This window comes from Heptranchias perlo, chromosome 3, assembly GCF_035084215.1.
Source record: "Heptranchias perlo isolate sHepPer1 chromosome 3, sHepPer1.hap1, whole genome shotgun sequence".
Lineage (NCBI taxonomy): Eukaryota > Metazoa > Chordata > Chondrichthyes > Hexanchiformes > Hexanchidae > Heptranchias > Heptranchias perlo.
This window is the reverse complement of record NC_090327.1, coordinates 58,395,619-58,419,636: the sequence shown is the minus strand read 5'-3', so window position 1 is coordinate 58,419,636 and position 24,018 is coordinate 58,395,619. Positions and strand designations below refer to the sequence as shown.

At 42.7% G+C, this 24,018-nt stretch overlaps 1 protein-coding gene and 1 long non-coding RNA gene across 2 annotated transcripts in view; one reads left to right on the top strand and one right to left on the bottom strand.

The window, feature by feature from the left end:
• Positions 1-2,302: 2,302 nt before the first annotated feature.
• Positions 2,303-5,270, bottom strand: LOC137306330 (uncharacterized). Its single transcript, XR_010958858.1, has 2 exons — positions 4,239-5,270; positions 2,303-3,043 (listed from the first exon to the last, which is right to left on the bottom strand). It is a non-coding gene; the product is annotated as an uncharacterized lncRNA (long non-coding RNA).
• Positions 3,202-24,018, top strand: part of klhl14 (kelch-like family member 14) — a 95,143-nt gene continuing 74,326 nt past the window's right edge. Inside the window, exons 1-3 of the mRNA XM_067975471.1 lie at positions 3,202-3,589; positions 4,308-5,180; positions 19,278-19,399. Of these exons, the coding sequence (XP_067831572.1) occupies positions 4,330-5,180; positions 19,278-19,399 (973 nt within the window). The 5' untranslated portion in view covers positions 3,202-3,589; positions 4,308-4,329. The remainder of the gene's footprint in view (positions 3,590-4,307; positions 5,181-19,277; positions 19,400-24,018) is intronic.

Sequence of the window (24,018 nt, the reverse complement as noted above, 5' to 3'; positions counted from 1 at the left end):
GAGGCTGAACCAGACCATTCGCAATCTTGACGTCTTGTTTGACCCTGAGATGAGTTTCTGACCCCATTATCCGCTCCATCACCAAGACCGTTCACTTCCACCTCCATAACATCAACCTTCTCCGCCCCTGCCTCAGCTCATCTGCTGCTGAAACCCTCATCCATGCCTTTGTTACCCCTAGACATGACCATTCCAATGCTCTCCTGGCCAGCCTCCCATCTTCTACCCTCCATAAACCTGAGCTCATCCAAAACTCTGCTACCCGTATCCCAACTCGCACCAAGTCCCGTTCACCCTTCACCCCTGTGCTTGCTGACCTACACTGGCTCCTGGTCTGGCAACACCTCAATTTTAAAATTCTCATCCTGGTTTTCAAATCCTTCCATGGCCTCGCCCCTGCCTATCTCTGTAACCTCCTCCAGCCCTACAACCCTCTGAGATCGCTACGCTCCTCCAAATCTGGCCTCTTGCACATCCCTGATTTTAATCGCTCCACCATTGGCGGCCGTGTCTTCTGCTGCCTGGGCCCAAAGCTCTGGAATTCCCTCCCTAAACCTCTCCGCCTCTGTACCTTTCTCTCTCCCCTCCTAAAGATACTCCTTAAAACCTACCTTTTTGACCAAGCTTTTGTTTGGTAACGCTCCTGTGAAGTGCCTTGGGACGTTTTGCTATGATAAAGGTGCTATTTAAATGCAAGTTGTTGTTGTTGATTCTTCTATTGCAATGGATTGGTTGCCTGAGAAACTGAAGGGAGGGTGACCAGGGAATCAGAGCCAGACACAGAAAAAGAGCGAGTTACAACGATCAACTCATGGGAGAAATGTTTGACCTAGTAAAGAGCTTTTGGTTGTACACAATTCAGCAATTTAGGAATGAATCGAATAGATTGGACATTTATGTCAAATCTAGATTTCCACTGTTGGGAAGTAACTACAGAATTCCTGGGAAGATGCCACAAATGCAACTACACATGTTTTAGGAAGTGTAAGATCATTAATGGAAGCACTCTCACTCATTAAGTCTATGTGCTGCCTGGGCTTTGGGGCGTCATTGGGCAATAAGGTCTGAGACTCTGATGTCACTCAGAGAACAAGAAGACCCTGAATCCAATTAGTAGGGGCAGAGCCTTCTCACAGATGAGGGCTCTCCAGTCAGTCCCTTTTAGCATGCATGAGGTATAGATATGGGTTGAGAAAAACAAAAATATTAAATGGAACGATTCAAATCAAAGGGGAAACATTTTACCAGTAACTTCCAACAAAACTGTTAGTATATGAAGAGTTTGAAATTGCAGATCTGTGTTTAAACCACTGGCAAAACTATTTTGCAGGCACAAAACCCTGTGATTTGCAGTTAGAACATTTAGAACGATTCTTCACAAGCCACAAATTGAAGATCCTAGGCATTGGTCTAGAACAGGCAGTCACATTTCCGTGACGATCTGACACCTTAGATTTAGAAAAATAATACTTTGCCTACAGCATACGTTTCGTGCTGAACCCAGTAGGTAAAACTATGCCTGGGAGATTTCTTGGCTACAGCCATTGACCCCCCATGTAACTGTGTCATTAAATATTTCTGATGCTTGTTTAGAAAAATCGAGATGCAACAACACTTCTCGCACATATCGACATACAATCATCTCTGGGTAAAATAACGTCGTTGAATTACTAATTCGGTCAAGCTTTCTTGTCTATTTAATGTTGACACGGTGCCCCAGATAATTTTATTAAATTTAAATCGGCTTGAGGTGGTGTTAGCAGACATCTTTTGTAGGGTTTAACACGCCTATGGACCTCCTGCAGGAGTCACAACCTCGGGAAGCCATTAATCCAATAAACCAGAAAAGAACATATTTTATGTCTTTAGACATTTATAGGACAGAATAGGGACCAGTTTTAGTTAGGAACTTCCAGATCAATAAGGATCTGCTGCATTCACAATTTATCCTGGATTTTATGAAAAGCATCGTGATGTTTATCTGTGTAGAATGAGGAATTGACTAAACGTATTTTGGTGCAAGATAATGCCGCTGGAGTCTATCAACAACATACATGAATAAAGTTGATCTATGCAGATAGATCACATCTTATTGGAACTCTAGGTTGTAAAACTGTAGCCGGATTCATATTGGAAATGCGGTTGTGGATTTTTAAACAGCTGCCTTTAAAAAAGTTTCTCTTTTGTATTCTGAAGTGATCAGCATCAAGCATATTTTAGATTCTTCATCAATGTTGATACAATAAAACTTAACGAATTTGGTTCAATACATTGAAGGCGCCGAAAGGAATATAACAGCATACCCAAAAACGGATCTCTTTATTATGAGGATGTTAACATTACAGCTGGCGCCTTTAAAGCAGTGGACCATCAATGTAACAAACAGGTTCTGTTTTAATGTCCCAAGAATATTATTGTATTCAATCCAATAGCGAGGAGACACACTCTTAGTGTATTTTTTTGTCTTTACTTGGATACATTAAAAAGGCAATCCGGCATACATTTAAATGAGCATGATATGAGTAGGATAATAACTTCTATGTTTTAATGCCGCAATGGTGTTAGTGTAATATAGGCTAGGCTAATTCATTATAGCAGTATTGGTTAGACAATGTATGTCATCTGATGCAATTGAAAGAAGAGAAAGTCTTAATAACAAAATGTCAGTGTTACCAAGACATTAACAAGACAATCTGATAATTCCAACGATCGTAATATCAAGTGGATAATCATTTCTTTGTTTCAATGCATCAACAGTATTAATGGGATAGAATCCCATGTAATTCATTATAGCAGACAGTACAGTACTGGTTAGTCTGTGTGTCATCTTATGCAACTGCACAGGCAATAAAATGGTAAGAAAGTTTGTGCCATCATCTGAAGATTGCATTGTTCATCCACCTTCATAAATCCATGCATGTGAAAGATGAGGAGAGAAATATTTTGTGGGACAGAGTCTTTTTTTTCTGTGAGATATTCATTCACCCAGAGAGAGAAGCGTGGTCACAGAATTAGCAGTTTCAGCTCAGCAGAAGTCGCTAGGCTGTGAAGGAAAGAGAAATTGACTAATTAGCAATGCGCACTAAAACTTGACGGTTCTTTATAAAGGGGACTGCTTTTCTAAGATGTTTGACTGCGCAGTCATTTACGCACGACAATTTTACAATAGCCTTGAGCCATAATTTTAAAACTCTCTCCAGCATCCAGCCCCTCCATGGTCACTCTTCACTGGCGATGCACGACCGTTTCTCTCCCCAACCGTGGATTTCCTATTACTCTTGTTACGACTCACTGAATCCCAGGCCCAAGGATAATGATGTGTTGTTTCTTGGTAGCATAATTTGTCACACGTACATTTTTTTGCGAAAGCTGCTCTCAGACTTCTTGCTGTTGCTAATTCTGGAGACAGTATATCAAATGATGAACGACAAAAAAACCTCGCAAGCGTAACTGCTGAAGTTGCAACGCGTGGAGCTTGATCGGATACGGATTTTACTGGGGGATCGAAGCAAAAAGAAAAGGAGAAAAAATAATATAAAAGTGGGGATCTGATCCAAGTGGACGCTAGTTTGCAGCCCAGTGTATACAGGTAAGTTTGTGGCCTGTCTGCGTTGGTGACGAGTGGGAAACACTGGGGAGATGAGGCTGTGACAGGTGCCTTGGTGAATAAACAGCAATGTGAGAATCCACGGACAGGAGCTTGATCAGACAAGGGGCTACTGCTAAATTTAAAAAGGAGATCCGTGCATGTAGCAAACATCGTGGAAGCTCGGTAGCTTTACTTAGTAAGGCGCTGCTTCCGATTTTTGAAGTTTATTTCTGTTAAGAATCTGACCCCTGACGTCTGTTATTACACCCACTTATACCAAACAGCTATACTGGTCTTTATGTATTAATTGATCATTTTTTAAAACATCATTAGGTAACATGAAACTTCAGCTATTTGATTTGTGTTCTGTTTTAGAGCAGAAAAATAAACCTTGAATGCAAACGGCCCTGATATTTATACCTGATATATTTCTGTAATATTTATTAGGACAAACATGCAGGGGTGACTTACATTCGCACTAACAGTGTGCTGCTTAAAATGTGTAGACTGAGCAAATAAAAGGCAATATTAGCGTAAGGGTTTAACCCACAGAGAGATTTCGCGTACAACATACGTTTTTTTGTAACAATAATAAAACATTTTTTTCTCTTTAATGGAGCGTGGATCTGAGAAATCTCGCTTTACTTACATGGAAATGTTTGTCACGGGGAAAGAATGGCTATGAATCTGACTGTGTGTGAAATGTGTGCCCTTTTAGGTGGTGTCCAAAGTTAGATACCATGTCAAGATCTGGTGACAGGACGTCCACCTTCGACCCTACACACAGTGATAACCTTCTCCATGGTCTCAACCTGCTGTGGAGGAAACAGCTTTTCTGTGATGTGACTCTGACAGCCCAAAGCCAGCAGTTCCATTGCCACAAAGCAGTGCTGGCTTCCTGTTCCCAGTATTTCCGATCGCTTTTCTCCAACAACCAGTGCAAAGAGAGCACTAACGAACCGGGGAGCCGGACCCCTTCTTCCCCGGCCGAGGACATCTCCAGGTCCATCAATAACATCGTCCTCCAGGGCTGCTCGGCCACCGGGGTATGCCTGGTCTTGGAGTACATCTACACGGCCAACATGACACTGTCCCTGGATACGGTGGAGGACGTGCTCTCGGTCAGCAAGATCCTCCATATCCCCCCCGTCACTAAACTCTGCGTCCAGTTCCTCAACGACCAGATATCAATGCAGAACTACAAGCAGATCTGCCAAATCGCCGCCATCCACGGGCTGGACGAGACCAAGAAGCTGGCCAACAAGTACTTCGTGGAGGACATCCTGCTACTCAATTTCGAAGAGGTGTGCGCCATGATGGACTCGATGCCGCCACCTGTAGAGTCGGAGCTGGCTCTCTTTCAGATGTCCGTCCTCTGGCTCGAACACGATCGGGAGACTCGCATGCAGTACGCCCCGGACCTGATGAAGCGGCTCCGCTTCGCTCTCATCCCCGCCACCGAGCTGGTGGAGAGGGTGCAGTCAGTTGATTTTATGCGATCCGACCCCGTCTGCCAGAAGCTTCTGCTGGACGCCATGAACTACCATCTCATGCCCTTCAGGCAACACTGCCGGCAGAGCATGGCCAGCAGGTGAGAGCAGCATGTTTTTATTTACTCAATGTGGGGCTAAGAGGCGACACATCATAACCCAAAAAGGGGGGCATTTGTCTGGTTGCCTTCTAGATTTTCATTGACCTGATCTCTGGTTATCCGGAAAGGAAATCGTTAGAATAAAAACAAGTTCATGTTTTGATGTTAATATGTGTAAGAAAAAATAGTATGGTTTAATAAGTTAGACTCGGATAACGTCATTAATCACGCCCATAAGTTGACTTCAAGGGAAAGATCAACTCACAAACTAACTTTCTTCTTATAACAGGACAATCCGAATCTTCAGCGGGAAGTAGAAGAGACAGAGACTATGTTAAATATATTCAACAAGTAATCCATTCCTGTAAACCCCCCCCCCCTCCCACACACACAACACAGTGAGTTTGTTGTAGGTGAGATATGGTGGCTGTGTCATGAGTTTAATATTTTTGATGGAGCTACCAAAAGGTGGACTGGGGCCAGCATGAAGGATTCAAAACCAAACTCCCTCCAAAAAATATATCTGGGGAAATGTTTAGCCCCCTTGCTCTACATTTCCTAGCCTGTAGGCATTTACTCCATTTATCCTTTTTCAGAGTGGTCCAATTCCATGGTCCTTTGTTCCATTTTTCTTTTTTACAGTGGCCTGTGATGGGGCCCATGAATAAATAACATTTGTGTGTTTTCAATAATCAACTATTTATTTATATTGACTTTTCATGATGTGTTTAGAGTCTGGCTGTGTTGAATGAATTCCGCCCACCTCCAAGTAACTCTGAGACCCATACGTTCAATGGATCTTGGAGCTTTAATCATAGTACGAATGATTTGAAATAGTTTAGGCAGTAATGAAAGGCAATTTGTACTATAGGTTTTAGCAAAAGACAAATCAAGTGTCTAAAGTACACCCTGCTATACTAAAACATGGATAGGCATATACCTTACACTAATTGTTAGTGTTAGATCAGGGTTACTGGTTGGCTTTGCATCATCTTTACTATGTTCAGTTGTTCTCTGTGACTCAGCATCACAGCATCAGGTCTGAGGCAGAACAATGAAAGCTTCTGAGGTTCAATCATAGTCCTCCTGTATTAGTGTGTGATGTATTTCCTAGTAATGCATTGCTGAAATAAACCTGATAATAGTATAGTCTGGCGCACGAGCTGAAGGCACACAGTATCACGTGATACTATGTATCTTCAAGTCCTACATTATTAGTCTTTCACCTACAGCATTCTGCTGCTACTGCACTTACAGCATTCACAGTATATCTATTAAAATAATTTAAAACACAAAAAATAAGATAAACTAAATCCAAAAAGAATAACAAATGTCTGACAGAAAACTCTTTTTTCTGATATTCATAAATTGCTTGAACTTTGTAGTAGTTTGTGACTTTACGATTTATTGCAGATATCTAATATATTTTATTTATCCTTACTTGCTACGCAATTACAGTCAGACAACAACAGTAACAACAAGAATCGCCATATTATTGATTAGATGATTCTATGGGAGAAGGTGATGGCAGAGTACACTCTTAGCATTTACCTGACATAATCCAGTCTTGAATATAACCTTCAGACTTCACACACACAGTATTCTATTCATTAACAACACATTTAAAAAAAATATTTTGTCTTGCACATGACTCTGAAAACCGTTTTGAGACCAATGTGTGATATGAATGATTAGATCCTGATAAAATCAAAATCAGTGGTGTGATTGACTCACAAGTTGCTGTAACAGTGCAGAATCTTTCATCCTCACCTCTATTTAACTGTTGCACCTGGCATTCAGCCCACTTAAGTATCAGAATCGGTTTTAATATTACAGAAGTGGAGTGCGTATGAGCAGCATGTTGGAGCACAAAAATGCTGTGGTATGTGGGTTTGCACCTGCGATCTTCCACATGCTGAGTCCCCATTCCGAGCTATGCTGCTGTGAGAGGAAATGAATGGAGGGTAGTTTCCATAGGGAAGGAGGGAAAATCAGAGGGAGAGTCATCTTCAGACCATTCCCCTGCAGTTTTCAGTGGCCTGTTTTCCATTCATACAGACCTAGGAGCAGGTCAGCAGCTGTGCTCTCAATCACAGACGGTGCATGTCACAGGGAGGTCAGGAGAATGGGCAAGGAGGAAAATACCTTATGAAAGCTTCAAATAAAAGAAATGTAATAACAATAATCACTATGGTAACCCATCCTGTCTCCCAAGTGAACACATGCCTGCTGGTTCATTATTATCTAATTGCATGGGTGATAGTGTTATTTTCAGTATTCTCAATACTGTGATAACTACCTGCAGTGATGCTAAAACATGATTTTCCAACAGGTAGTTATCCTTTAACTGGCGGCATTTTGTGGCACATTGTAGAACTGATTCTAATAGTCCTGCAGCATTGTTAGCAGTTTTACAGAACCAACATAATGTATTCTTTTTTTCTGGAGTCTAATAAATATTTTGTGTAATTCTAGGACAGTGTTACTCAATAACTTTGTGTCAAGGGCCACAGTTGCAAGCAGTGTTTTGCTTGAGGGATACTCTCACAAATGGCCAACATACTGCTTCACAGAGTGATGGGACATGAGTTTATGTCTGCAATCTCCTGTTCAGTCAGGCCCTGAGTTTAACTATGTGGAAGGTTGTTGAGTGAAGGTGAAGCATTTCTCAACAGTGTAGAGAGAAAAGAATGAGGACAGCCTCCTAGCATTGGCTACAGAGTGGCAGTGGCAAAAGCCTGGGAGTAAGTACTTGCCCATCCACTCAGATGTAGAATGTGCAAGGGAGGGAGAGGGTAGAGAGAAGAAAATCAAATTACTGGTGGAGGGAGGGAAGAAAATGCTGTCTCTGCATCTCTGCCTCAGTGCTATCTGTGTTCCTTCTCCTTCTTGGTCTATAATCCTCTTGATGTTCTCTTTCCTTCTTTATTTCTTTCTTTAATCCTATTTTCTTTTTCTTTTTCTGCCTGATCATGATTTGCCCAGCTGTGGACCTTGCTGATGCCAGATTTCAACTCTGCTTCTTTTACTTCCTCATTCTCCAGTGAAAGAAAGCACGAGAATGCTATTAGGAGGCTCTGTGATCTCAGCATCATTGCATAAATGAAATGACTCTATCAGAACTAAAGGTCCCATTGCCCAAAAACAGCATCTTCACTTACACTGTGGTTGCTGGGGTAGCCCTCCCTCCTAATATCATTCTCTTGCTTTCTGTCACTGGAAAGTGAGAGAGGAAAGGGAATAAGGTTTAATCCTGGTATCAGAAATACCCAAGAATGAGCTGAAAACAGAGGCAGAGAGACACATGGAGAGGCAGATCTGCTGAGGGTAGTATGTGAGGAAGAGGTGGGTTACAAGTGATCCACAAGACGTAGTAAGAATATTGATGCTCTAGGATACACAAGGTTCTTTAAAAGGCTGAGGAAGATAAATATGTTCTCATAAATATGTTCTCCCTTTAACGCTCCACAGGAGCTTTATCAAGCAAAATTTGACACCGAGCCACATAAGGAGATATTGGGACAAGTGACCGAAACCTTGGTCAAAGAGGTAGGTTTTAAGAAGCGTCTTAAAGGACGAGAGAGAGGTAGAGAGGTTTAGGGAGGGAATTCCAGAGCTTAGGGCCTATGCAGCAGATGGCACGGCCGCCAATGGTGGAGTGTGTAAAATCGGGGATGTGCAAGAGGCAAGAATTGGAGGAGTGCAGAGATCTTGGAGGGCTGTAGGGCTGGAGAAGGTTACAGAGATAGGGAGGGGCAAGGCCATGGAGGGATTTGAAAACAAGGATGAGAATTTTAAAATCGAGGTGTTGCCAGACCGGGAGCCAATGTAGGTCAGCGAGCCCAGGGGTGATGGGTGAACGGGACTTGGTGCAAGTTAGGATACCGGCAGCAGAGTTTTGGATGAGCTCAAGTTTATGGAGGGTGGAAGATGGGAGGCCGGCCAGGAGAGCATTGGAATAGTCAAATCTAGAGGTAACAAAGGAATGGATGAGGGTTTCAGCAGCAGATGAGCTGAGGCAGGGGCGGAGACGGCGATGTTATGGAGGTGGAAGTAAGCGATCATGATGATGGAGCAGATATATGGTCGGAAGCTCATCTCAGGGTCAAATAGATGCCAAGGTTGCGAACAGTCTGGTTCAGCCTCAATCAGTGACCAAGGAGAGGGATGGAGTCGGTGGCTAGGGGGGAATGGAGTTTGCGGCGGGGACCAAAAACAATAGCTTTGGTCTTCCCAATACTTAGTTGGAGGAAATGTTTGCTCGTCCAGTCCTGGATGTCGGACAAGCAGTGTGACAAATGAGAGATAATGGAGGGGTCGAGAGAGGTGGTGGTGGGGTAGAGCTGGGTGTCATCAGCGTACATGTGGAACTTGACGTGTTTTCGAAGAGGATATCACAAAGTTTTTAAGATAAGGAGAATCAGTTAGGTGGGTGTAAAGAGGTATTTTGCATAAAAACAGGATAGAAGAATGAGAGGCCGTGATTTTAGGCCTCTTTCTGAATCCATGGGCTCGATTTTTGGACATCCAAGCCGGAGGGTTCGTGGCGGGGGGCCACCGAAAATTGGAGATTCCCGCAGCGGGTCCAGAGCCCGGCTCCAACCCGCCCATTTCCGGGTTCCCCAGTGACGCGCTTAGATGCGCGCGCAGCCCCCGCATGCAGGACTCCTGCCGGCAATTGAAGCCAGCGGCATCCCACTTAAGGCAATTAATTACATAGTTCAGGTCGTTAGCAGACCTGATTTGTAGGATATTTTGGGACGGTTGGGATTTTCATCTCAACTGAGCGTGTTTCCCCTACTGGGGGAAACACTCCCAGTTGAAATGGACGTGTTGCAGCCACCAGCCTGTGGTAGCTGCAAAGGTCCATTTGACAGGTGGGGGGGGGGGGGAGACCCTCACTCATTGCAGGAGGCCACTCTGTCACATTGGACAAAGTTTGGCCTCCACCACCCTCCTCCTGACAATAAAATTCACCAACTTGGAACCTCAACCCCGGTGTGCAGACACATTTACCTACCTTGCGGACCCCCCTCAAATGTACATCTTCCGGATAGGGGCCGCCATAGCTGCAGTCATGACCTCCTCGGAGGATGAACAGCATCACCAGCCTCGCCGACCACGCTGTCCATGTCTGACACATGGAGCTTCACTACACAGTGCTGTGACACACCCACCTGCACAGCAGGAGAGAGGGCAACCGCAGAGAGAGATGTGTCGCAGAAGGCACTACCCTCGCCACAGGGTCTACAGACAGAGGCTCAGCTTCCTGGACCTCTCTGAGCAGCAGTGCACACAGAGGCTCAGAGTCACTCGACATGTAGTCGTGGACATCTGCAGCCTCCTTCATGCCGAGCTGCTCCCGGTTGGCCCGAGCACCATCTTCTTACCTGTCGCTGTCAAAGTCACCACTGCCCTCAACAACTTCTCCTCCGCATCCTTCCAGGGTGCCACCGGGGACATCGCCGATGTCTCTCAGTCGTCTGCACAAAAGAGCCCTGCAAATACACCTCCACCCACTCTGCAGTGACACAATGGGTGGCATCAGGTGTGACTCTTCATTGTGATCCTCAGGAAAGGGCATTATTGCACAAACCAGACAAGATTTGCAAAGACGTGGCAGTAGTGGTGACAATATAATATGTAATGTGAGTTGATCAGAAATCAAATATAAGTAAAAACCATGACAAACCCTCAAACACCCTTGTGCATCCCCTTCATGCTCATGACACATTTGCCTTACGCTTCCTACTACACATGTGATGCATGCCCTGTGGCTGCAGCACAGGTAGTGGCAGGTTGGGTGAGGCTGACTGTGAAAGAGATGCATGAGAGGGTGAGTATGAGACGGAGCCACGAGATTATATGAGGATTGGGTTGAGTGGTAGTGGTGGGATGAGTACTGGCGAGGTGAGTAAGTGCAGGTAAGCTGAGGATGAGCTTTGAGTGGGTATGAGGAATGATGTGATAGAGTAGTGTTGGCAGTGCAGAAGGAGATGAGGGGTGGGGGTGGTGATGTGGCAGACGGAGTGTAGGGGAATGAGTAAGTGTACTCACTTCGGCTGACCTACTTAGGTCATTGAAGCGCCTCCTGTACTGCATGCAGATGCGTGATATGTTGGTGGTGCTGGTGACCTCCTCTGCCACCTCGAGCCAGGCCTTCGTGGCGGCAGAGGTAGGCTACTTCCTCCCGTCCGCCGGAGAGAAGATCTCTGTCCTCCTCCTCCTCACCCCATCCAGTAGGACCTGGAGTGAGGCATCATTAAACCTGGGAGCAGCCTTCCCCCTGGGCTGCTCCACGCTGTAATTTTGGCTCCTTTCTGCAGCATCAGTCAGTGGAGGACTGCCCCTTTAAATAGGGCTCCTCCAGCTGTCAGCCTATGATGTGGCTGCGCAGTCTGCCCGCTGTGCAGTTTTCCAGCGGAAACCCGGAAGCCAAGGTAATTGCCTTCAATTAGGTTGCGATCGCGTGCGGAGCACCCCGAATTCACTGGGAGCGTTACCCACGCGCCCAGTCGACCCCCCCGCTGCCAACCCGCCTCCCTCCTAATATCGAGCCCCATATCTTTGGGTAATTAATTTGTTGCTCATATCCTCAATCTCCATTCCAAATTGATTTGAAATTCTTAACCTTTTAGTTTCATACAGCTTGAGAATAACCGTTTAACTATTTCTCTGTGAACATATAATTGATTCCACTCCTTATTATTTTTAAGTTTGTCAAAGCATTTTGCATCCCTTTCCTTCTCTTGGTCTCTTCACTCTTAGCACCGTTCTACAGCAAATTCCAACCTTTGAAGAGGTGCACACGAATGGTCCATTCATCTGATTCCTTCCCTCCATGAGGAGAAATATTTGATCTCTGCTCAGTGTCTCCTCTCGATGATTTGGCTAAAAAGGGGAAATATTCCATGTGGAGGATGGTGGAGGTGCAAGCCCACATGAAAATGTGCTCCAGCGTGTTGGAGCTTCACTGCATTACTGCACTGCAGTTGACTTTTGTCTTAATGAAACAAGACCAATTACAATATGAAGAGTACTTAGGAGGACAAGGCAATTCTCCCCCACATTTTACTTTACAAATGCATAGTAGCATAAAGGTATAAATGTACTACAGAGCAGAAAGATCTCATGCAGCAGAGCAGAGTGTCGGTGGTCGATTTAGAAATTTCTGAAGGGGGAAATGAGCACTTAAGGTGCACATCCGTACCCCTGAAAACTTTCATTTTTGACTTTTTTTGGTGCATTTTGTGGTAATTTTGAGTAGACTTTTTTATATATACATAATTTTATTGTGATCTGTATACCACTTCATATGACTTAAGTCGGTATTAATGTAAGAGAGCTGGGCAGGAGTATATAGATCAGGCTGTAAATTTATGATACATGGTGAAGTATACAATTGGTAAATACCACAGGCACTGAAATAACACCTACTTACCAACAGATTGAAAGTTAATTTTTTGGGAGGGGTGGCTGAATCTGATAGCAAAATTCAGACAAAGAAGTGAAAAATACACATGAAAAGCAGCTGTTGGCAATAAAGCCAATTCTTTTCTTCAGGTACAAGGCTGCTCATGCCGAGATCATCCAAAGTTGTGAAACTTTAACAAATTGCTCAATAAAGACATTAACCTCCAAAGAAAGTAAGGATCTGACATGTGTGATCAACTTTACTGTAACTTATTAAACATTGTAACAGCAAGGAAAAAAATGTAACGCATGAATCAAAGAGGATGGACTGAATCAGAGTATTTAGCTAAAGACATTTCACCTGCCTCAATTCCACTCTTCATAGGACCATATACTTTAATTTAACACTAATAATCTTGTCTTGATAACAATTATTTTTAAAATTAGGGATTTTTTTTGTATCTATTAGTAAATTACAAAAGCATATAGCATCATTGTGGACTAAACATTAATCAATCTAAATGCCATTTTTCAATTGAGTCAAAAACGAGTAAAATACATGTAGTCACATTCCTCACATCACTCCTAAATCTTCCACTGCAGAGTGTTGGGCCCTGATATTAGCGGGGAGGCGGGTTGGCAGCGGGGTGGGCGATTGGGCGCGTGGCAAACCCGCACATGAACTAAACTTACCATTTCCGACGCGATCGCACATTGATTGATAGTGGTTAACGTCCTCGCCGGGTTTCACGCCCGGCAGCTAGCCTGATTGACAGGCTGGCTGCCATCAGGAGCTGCAACCCCAGGGGGGGTGGGAAAGGGAGAGAGCCAGACATCATCCGGTGCTGGAACGGAAGGCTGGGGGGTGGGGGGCGGAGAGGGGAAGACCGGGGGCGGGGGGGAGGAGAGGGGAAGACCCGGGGGGGGGAGGAGAGGGGGGAGAAGAGGGGAAGACCGTGGGGGGGGGAGAGGATAGGGGAAGATCAGGGGATCAGGGGGGGAGGAGAGGGGAACACCGGGGGGGAGGAGAGGAGAAGACCGGGGGTGGGAGGAGAGGGGAACACCGGGGGGTGGGGAGGAGAGGGGAAGACCGGGGGGTGGGGAGGAGAGGGGAAGACCAGAGGGGAGGAGAAGGGAAGACCAGAGGGAGAGGGGAAGATTGGAAGGGTAAGATCAGGGGGACATCAGGAGGGTGAAGAGGGTGACATCGGAGCAGGGGACATTGGAGCAGGTTTCAAAGGTAGGTGCTTTTAGTGTTTTCACTTCATTGCATGTTTTTTTATTTAATTTATTTAGTTTCTTTTTCCCTGATCTGGCCCTTCATGTCTGGTTTCACCAGGCGTGAATCAGAAGCGGTGGGCAAGCCGCCCAGGTAAGTTAAAAATCTTTCTAATCACTTCATCTGTCACAGGTAAAGTGCCTTAAGTACCTCAATGAGGTACATTTGGCTCTTTAACGTTCATCCTGCCGGCTTTAATTGCCAGCGGGGTCCCTGGGAAACTTGGAAGCCGACTGGTTGCATTTGCGCAATTTTCAGAACCCCCCCGCCCCCAAATTTGCCTCCTAAAATCACCCCTTGAGCTCTCATGTGCTGTAGAATACCAACTTCTACATGTTGTATTCCCAATCTTGGCCATGCCTCTAAACAGCGCTGCAGAGAGGTGTCCAGATGCTTTCACACAGGGAGAGAGGGCAAATCAGAATCAATGGGGGTAATTTTAATCTAACACACCCATCAATAAACTGACGGGATCGGGTGCAATACTAGTTTTCCACCTTGCCCGATTTTTTTTCTCTATTGAAGTCAATGGAAAGTAACATTGGGTGAAGTGTAAAACTGGTGTTCCACCTGATCTCGTGGCTTTCATACTGGGTGAGTTAGGATAAAATTACCCCCAATGCTTGTCCTAAGCCTAATTACTGACCTACTGTCAAAAGGATAAAGGAATGCTTTAATGAACTGCTACTTTCACAGTAGTATTGTGGCACAGTGCAGTAGGAACATAGGGACATAGGAACATAGGAACAGGAGTAGGCCATTCAGCCCCTCGTGCCTGCTCTGCCATTTGATAAGATCATGGCTGATCTGTGATCTAACTCCATATACCTGCCTTTGGCCCATATCCCTTAATACCTTTGGTTGCCAAAAAGCTATCTATCTCAGATTTAAATTTAGCAATTGAGCTAGTATCAATTGCCGTTTGCGGAAGAGAGTTCCAAACTTCTACAACCCTTTGTGTGTAGAAATGTTTTCTAATCTCGCTCCTGAAAGGTCTGGCTCTAATTTTTAGACTGTGCCCCCTGCTCCGAGAATCCCCAACCAGCGGAAATAGTTTCTCTCTATCCACCCAATCTGTTCCCCTTAATATCTTATAAACTTCGATCAGATCACCCCTTAACCTTCTAAGCTCGAGAGAATACAACCCCAATTTGTGTAATCTCTCCTCCTAACTTAACCCTTGAAGTCCAGGTATCATTCTAGTAAACCTACGCTGCACTCCCTCCAAGGCCAATATGTCCTTCCGAAGGTGCGGTGCGCAGAACTGCTCACAGTACTCCAGGTGCGGTCTAACCAGGGTTTTGTATAACTGCAGCATAACTTCTGCCCCCTTGTACTCTAGTCCTCTAGATATAAAGGCCAACATTCCATTTGCCTTCTTGATTATTTTCTGCACCTGTTCATCACACTTCAATGATCTATGTACCTGAACCCCTAAGTTCCTTTGGACATCCACTGTTTTTAACTTTTTACCATTTAGAAAGTACCCTGTTCTATCCTTTTTTGATCCAAAGTGAATGACCTCACATTTGTCTACATTGAATTCCATTTGCCACAGTTTTGCCCATTCACCTAATCTATCAATATCGCTTTGTAATTTTATGTTTTCATCTACACTGCTTACAATGCCACCAATCTTTGTGTCATCGGCAAACTTAGATATGAGACTTTCTATGCCTTCATCTAAGTCGTTAATAAATATTGTGAATAATTGAGGCCCCAAGACAGATCCCTGCGGGACTCCACTAGTCACATCCTGCCAATGTGAGTACCTACCCATTATCCCTACTCTCTGTCGCCTTTCGCTCAGCCAACTTCCTAACCAAGTCCGTACTTTTCCCTCGATTCCATGGACTTCTATCTTAGCTAACAGTCTCTTATGTGGGACCTTATCAAATGCCTTCTGGAAGTCCATATAAATAACATCCATTGACATTCCCCTGACCACTACTTTAGTCACCTCTTCAAAAAATTCAATCAGGTTTGTCAGGCACGACCTACCTTTCACAAATCCATGCTGGCTCTCTCTGGTTAACTGAAAATTCTCGAGGTGTTCAGTCACCCTATCCTTAATTATAGACTCCAGCATTTTCCCCACAACAGATGTTAGGCTAACTGGTCTATAATTCCCTGGTTTCTCTCTCTCTCCTTTCTTAAAAAGCGGAGTGACATGTGCAATTTTCCAATCTAGAGGGACAGTTCCTGAATCTAGAGAACATTGAAAGATTATAGTTAGGGCATCCGCAATGTGCTCACCTACTTCCTTTAAAACCCTGGGATGGAAACCATCTGGTCCTGGGGATTTGTCACTCTTTAGTGCTATTATTTTCTTCATTACTGTTGCTTTACTTATGTTAATTTTATCGAGTCCCTGTCCCCGATTCAATATAAGTTTTCTTGGGATTTCTGGCATGCTATCCTCTTTTTCCACTGTAAATACTGACGCAAAGTAATTGTTCAACATGTCCGTCATTTCCCCATTGTCAATGACAATATCCCCACTTTCAGTTTTTAAGGGGCCAACACTGCTCCTGACCACCCTCTTTTTCCTAATATAACTATAAAAGTTCTTCGTATTGGTTTTGATATCCCTTGCGAGTTTCTTTTCATACTCTCTTTTTGTAGCTCTTACTATCTATTTTGTGACCCTTTGTTGATCTTTGTATCTTTCCCATTCGCCAGGATCTGTGCCATTTTTTGCCTTTTTGTATGCCCTTTCCTTATGTCTTATACTGTCCCTTACCTCTTTAGTTGTCCATGGCTGTTTTTTTTGGCAAGTAGAGTTCTTGCCCCTTAGGGGTATAAACCGATTCTGTATCATGTTAAATGTTTCTTTAAACATTTCCCACTGATCATCAGTCGTTTTACCCATTAACAGATTTGCCCAGTTTACTGTGGACAGTCTCTGTCTCATCCCATTGAAGTCGGCCTTGCCCAAGTCTAGAATCTTAGCAGCTGATTCACTTTTTTCCCTTTCAAACACTACATTGAACTCGATCATGTTATGATCGCTATTGGATAGAAGTTCACGCACAGTTAAGCCGTTAACTAAATCTGGTTCATTACTCATTACTAAATCTAGTATGGCTTGCCCCCTTGTTGCCTCTAGGACATACTGCTGTAGAACTCCCATGAGCTGCACCATGATGTGGTAGGGTGCAGGTGTACATCGATAATCTTCCCTGAGCTCTCAATCTCAGCTGTGCCTCTGGGGAAAAGCTAAAAAGTAGATTAACTGTTTCCCTTAAAGAAGGTGAGAACATTAGAGTGAGAATCAAGGAAAATCATTCCAGGCCTCTCACGCATCTCCCAGTATCAAGTTTTGGAATAGTATTGGCAAGAGCTGCGAGTAGGTGGCCTGTCTTAGCTGAGGGATGGTAAATGCACAGCAGAGATCTATTTAAGGGATGGGAAGAAAATAGCTTCGGGTGTCTCACCTATAAGAAAAAAATCATATTTGCAGCACAAAAAGCTTAAAATGAGGAAAGCAGTAACAGCAGCCTGATTGTTGCTGTTTTGTTTGCTTTAAAGTCTAGCAAAACTATTGATGACAAATGCTCTGCGCTGCCTTGAAAATTACTTGTTGAACTAAACTTGTTCTGATAAGAAAATCAATTATGATGTTGCCCAGATTTTTACCATTGGCACTGCTAGTTATAAATCTGCCATCAAATGCCAAAACAGACAAGATGTCGCTTCAGCTCATCTGATGTCAAGCATACCTCCTTAAAAAGTGAGCTGGCAAACATCTGCAGGGAGTTCATCTTGATGTAACTAAACAAAAATATTTGTCAAAATATTTGTTTGAAGAAGATAGTGTTGGTACATGTAGTGAAGCAGCACACTGGTGTTCTGAAGAACTGAATGGTAGGATTTAGATGTGCACCCTACAACATGCCATTAGAGGAGGGTACTGAGTTGCTTCCCTAAAAGAAGGAAGGGTAGATTAGAGTAGTCTCTCAGGGTGATCGTCATGTATTTCCTAATGCTTGGATCAAGAGTAGCAATGGAACAGGCCTGGGAGACATGTCTCCTGGCACCCTCTGAGGTATGATATGATGCATGTTGTGAAAAGACCCAGAAAACTGGAAACAACTTATAGAGAAAAAAATTATACGAAGTGGACCTTGACTTTGTGCATGTTAAACGGGTGATAACGAGCCGGCAGCCCATTTTACTTCTCTCCCTATTTTTATTTCTATTATCTTCAATCACCCATTTTACACTATTGCACAAAGTCAAGATCTATCCCATAGTGTGGTTATTTAAAGGCCATGGAGTTCAAAGATTTTAAAAAACTGAGCAACTGTTAGTAATTGGAGTGATGCCGTAGGTACAGTTCAATACAATTGCAACTGAGATAAGAGAACCAGGTTTATAACCTTCACACTACAACAGACCTTAGACCAAACACATCCAAGCACACAGGCAGGAAGCAGTCTGATGATATGTCACCCTGCTAGTATTCACTTGCTGTCTTGAGACATATGGGATAGATTAAAGCCAGACTCAGTATGATCCAAGGGTCTGAACATCTCTCAGTCACACTACTGTGCAGTCTAAGGGAAGGGAGCTGAAGGTGTGTGAAGGCTCCAGAGTTTGAGACTTATGATACAGTTTTCACTACACTTGCATCTTTTGGAGACCAAACTAGGTTGCCCTAGCATTGCCAAATCCAAAACTGTGCAGGGTCGGGGAAGATGGTGGAATTGTGGCTTGAGTTCTGATATTACTTTGCTGCTGATGAAAATTGATTCAAAACCTTAAGAACAAATGTTATCATACTAAAAGTAGGTGAAAAAAGGATTTTTTTTAAAGAATTAGATTTTGGCAATCCCTGATGGCTCAACTGGTGAAGGCATGAGGTAGCTGAGCCAAACAGAACAGACGGCCCCAGGTCAATTGCTGGTCTGTACAATTAGCACCACTGGGCATGTGGGGGAAAAATCAGCCTAGGATTCCTGCTTCTGATCTCTCCAGTGGCCTCTACTAGAAGTGTATATGTATAGGCATTAGTTGAGAACAGGATTGCATTCAGCTATGATGCCCCACAATTGACTAGGCTGAGATACTTATTGTCAAGGTTCACACATGAACAATGACTACTTGGGGTACTTGAAAGTGGCAGTGGAACTGTAAGCTGGCATGAGAAGATAGGAAGGAAGAAAATTGGCAGAAAAAAAAGATTTTGGTGTCTGATTTATAGTTTGTGAATTTCTGAACAGGCAGCCAACTCAAAAACCAGACTGTCTGGTTCAAAACTGGAAGGGCAGTAACCCTAGGCTAGACTGAGAATTTAGTAAGGGAGTAATTATTTGACAAAATGCACTCTGACACGCTTTACATGAGACATGCTCATTTTGCACAATAAAACATTTTCGATTTTCTTTGAATCCTCTTTCCAGAATTCGCTCCAGTAAGAAAATCTTGTTGCTGGTTGGTGGATTACCTCCAGGTCCGGATCGACTTCCAAGCAACTTAGCTCAGTATTATGATGAAGAAAAGAAGACATGGAAAATCCTTACAAGTAGGTGTGGCCCAGGAAACATCTCCATTAATTTCTGAGTGTGGCTGATAGGGATGGTACATCATTGTCAGATAGAGGTTCTAATGTTGAAGTAAAAGATGATTGTGCTGTTAAAGGAATTGTCTCTCTGTCTTTCTCACTCATCCTTCCATCAAGTGACTTATAATACCATTGTGTTTGTTGTGCTGAGTAACAATATATAATCAATCCCCTTTTTACAGCGAGTTGATTTTTTCCAAACAAGAAAATGTTGCTGTGAACCATTTGCTCTTTTCACGGATTCAGATTTGTGGTTTTTTTTAAACAATTGTTGCTGATGACTGATTGAGTTGGTCTGAAATATAACACAGCAGGAGTCCTTAAAGGAGAAGTCAGCCCTGCTTAAATGATGGTAAACTTCAATCATTTATTCCGAGACACAGTCTGCTGCCAAGTGTTCTAAACAATGTGCTGCTGTGCTAGAGAAAAGCAGCAAATAACAGTGCACCTGGCGGAGGGGGGAGGGGCACTACCTTCTCCATTCTTTGTATTGCTAGTAAAATTCCACAATGGCACTCAGATTTCCTGAGGTCTGTAGTTTTATTTCTTGGCATGTAAAGAAAAAGGTATTAAGATATTCATTAATAAGAAACAAAATGCACAATAATGATGAATGCTTAATATTCATCAAAATTGCAAATGCATACTGAATGTTTACTTGTCAGAAACAAAACTTCTTTCTCTTTTTCAGATTCTTTAAATGCTCCAGTCACTTCTCCCTGGAGATTTGGCTCTACCCTTTCATTTTGTATTTTTTTTGTCAAACAGCCATTTTGAGAATTTATTCTGTTAGTATCTTATAAAGGAAATATCAGGACCATTCCATTGGACATACGCAATCAAGGAGAAATGCTTTCCTGTAACATTAATGAACCTGTTAGAGTAAAAGGCAAATGAACCAGAGAGAAGAGCCAAATGATCTAGAATTAAAGTGAGGCCAAAAATGACCAAAGCATTTACAATATCTGAAAATGAGGGGGAAAAGAATAATTTTTCTCCCAGTTTTCTCCCCTCCTTTCTCGAAGGTGCTGACTCTTTAAGGTACCACAGGTGCCAGAAGTCCTCCAGCATCTCATCTAACCGGCGATTATTCCTGTGCCTGCCTAGACAGTGATTGTCAGCAGATTGTCCTGTAGGGCGCTTCACAGCTAAGCTCAACCTGTGCTCAACCAATATCGCTGCACATAAATTTCTAGTGCATGTAAAAATTAAATATGTATTTATAATTTTAATTAGCATTGCATTCATTTATGTTAGTTATATTTTTCTTGCTTTCTAAAAATGTATGAAAATTTGTGCAGTGAAATTACAGCCTTTGTGGAATCTTATGATTACTGTGTACTGTGGTCTATGTAGCACTGGATAAAAGTAAAGCTGGGGGAAGGTCTCCCAGCTACATCCCTATAGGTTGATTTTTTTTTTCTGCACATAAGCAATGAAACAATGCAGAGTACAGTGTCTGTGAGTAAAAACATAGGGGCACCATCTTTAACTGTCTGATAAGAATTCCTTCTTGAGTAAATTCTCTGGTTTTTCCTATGTTATTTAGTTCCTCTAATTCCTCATTTTGTTTGATAAACTAGCATTTTGTTTAATTTTCTTGTTGTTTTTTAGCATTTTGATTTTCTGTTTAGACTTGACTCTCTAGTTTATTTAGTTTATTTTTCCTTGCGTTTGTCTTAAATTAATTTCTAACTGAGAGAATAAAATAGAGAAATGGTGGATGAGATAAAAATGGAAAAGAGATGTCCAGCAAAAACTCTGGGGCATATCCAGCAGAGGCACTGGGGGGACGGGGGCGATTCCTGTAGAGGCATGACGGGCGCAATTCAACTGAGGTACAGAAGGCATGGGGAGAGAAGGGCAGTTCAATAGAGAAACAACAGAAAGAGTGAGCAACAAGGAAAATTAGAAAACCAGGATCATGCTGGACAGAGGATATTAAGAATAAAATACTGAGTTGAACGGATAAAAACTAACAAGTAAAATAAATAAAGTAAGAAAAACAACAGCAGTAATAGATAAGGAGAACAACAAAAGCAAAATAATTACAGAATAAATATTGCACAGAAGACTACAAAGTCAATACATTTTTTCTTCAAGTCATTGATTCAGTCATTCCGTTCATTTGTAATAAAATTGCATGTGCTAAGGTGACTCCTGCTAAAAGCTGGTGGGTATGAGTAGAATTTGGCATTACTTTATAAAACCTCAGGTAAAATACTAGTTTAGTCCATTATAGGATATAAATTAAGATGTGACTAGATGGAAAACAAAACCTTCCTGTTTTCATACAGTTTTGCCCATTTTAACTAGATTTCTAGTGTTTTCTATAAAGGTCTATTAAAAAAGACATAAGAACATAAGAAATAGGAGCAGGAGTAGGCCATATGGCCCCTCGAGTCTGCTCCCCCATTTAATAAGATCATGGCTGATCTTCGGTCTCAACTCCACTTTCCTGCCCGATTCCCTTAGGATCCAAAAATCTATTGCTCTCAGCCTTGAATTTACTCAGTGACTCAGCATCCACAGCCCTCTGGGGTAGAGAATTCCAAAGATTCACAACCCTCTGAGTGAAGAAATTTCTCCTCATCTCAGTCCTAAATGGCCGAACCCTTATCCTGAGACATATTCCTACTATCCCCTACACACTCCACAAATACAGAAAAGTGACAATTTCTGTATTTGTGGAGTGTGTAGGCTCAAGAAAACAAGACAGCTGTTCACTTCAAATGAATATGTCTGCTGGGTGACTTGAAAATTTCAACCAATACGAAAGCTTAAAAAGCACTTGCACTCAAAGTGCACTCTTTTAACATCACCTTTTTACTTCGGAAGAAGGTATGTTAAACTGACCTGAAACTAGACTGGTCTTAATGACTATTGATTGAAAAAAGTTGTACTCAGATCTTCACAAGGCTCACAAAATGGAAAAGGAGAGCCAATTTAAATAATTAGGGCATCGTTGGAGGACTGATTTGAAAACTAAATTTATGTCTCTACCGATTACAGATATACTTCGTGTCTTTGCGATGTGTATTTAACAACTATATTTGCTTCTTTAAAAAAGCTGTGAGCTGGATAAGGATCAAGTCAAATAGCTGGATTCTATACGAACAATTGGTTGGAATTCCCTTATGTCTAATCAGAAACCTGAAAATGGCAGAATTGACTGCCAAACCACATAAATACCTCATTATTTACTTACCATACTGGTGTGCTGTAGGTAAACTTTTCAAACAAGGCAAAATAAGCATACAGATGGTGATGTCATATTCCTTTAATATTTTATTTCTGAATTGATGACTTCATTCAGGCAGAAGCAGGAATCAATTGGTGGCTGGAAAAATCTAATTGATTAAAACATCGGCTGAAACACAATGGGGTAGAGTTTCCGCTAGATTGCGCTGGTTTTATCAGCACAACCCAGCCAAACCAGTGCAAAAGATCAAGGAATTTCTATTTATGCTGGGTGTAAGTTACGTTCAGTGTAATTCGAGTTTCTGCGATCTTTTGCGCTGGCTCAAAAATCATCGCGCTAAAGCCGGCCCCACCCACAAAACTGGCCTTGCCCCCTGAAGAAAATAACGAAGAAAGCGAGTTTCCACCGATTGCGCCGTTCGAGGAGGGTCTTCAAATTAAGCTCGTTTTCTTGGGCGCACAGGCACTAGCAGTCACGTTTTAAATGTTTTTACGTATTAAAAAATATTTAATTTACTAAGAAACTGACTAGTGTACACCAATGAAAGTAGTAAATGGTGCAGTATAGTTTTTTAAAATCATTTTCAGTAATTTAAAATCAGGTTACTCACAGATAGAGGACTAGACACTCTTGTTAAAAATGCTCATTTTTTTGTGACAAACCCATTTTCAGCTGTATTAGTAAAACTGCATCAGGTTACCACTCTTAAATACATCTTAAACACATCAATGAATATTTTTTATTGCAAAGCAAAAAAAAAATGATTACGCTCTGTTAAGCTGCCTGATTGCGCTGGTTCATGGAAGATTTTACGATTGTGATTATGCAAATGCATTTTAGCGGAAACTCGAACTGTAGCCTAACCAGTGCAATTTTCGGGCGCAATTTGCACCCAATTACCAATTGCGCCCAAAGTAGATACTCTGCCCCAATTTATTTTTCAATGTAATTTAAGAAAACTTGATTATAATAGGTGGCTGACAGGTAAGACACTTCATTAGATATAAACTAAGATGTAGCAACATATGCCACTGAAATGTCATTTTATTTCCCTCATTTCTGGAGAGCATTTCCAACACATTCTAAGACTTTTCTCTGTGGTAGGGTTATTGGCCCAGAAATTGCGTTGAGCAGTGAACGAACCTCGCCCGCCGCTTGTTAGTTATAAACTCACCCACAAACTATTTGTGGGCTTCTGGGCACCAACTTGTTTCAATGGTGAGCTGCAAAAAGTGCAGCGGTCTTTCCCGGGCTTCTGTCAGCCGTGAGAGTGGGGAAAGGATCTCTCTCTCCCCTCAGCCATTCAGTTTGAAGCATCCTTGACAAGCCACGCAGTCAGAACCAGGAAGTGAAAGCCACAACAGTGAATTCAATGTAA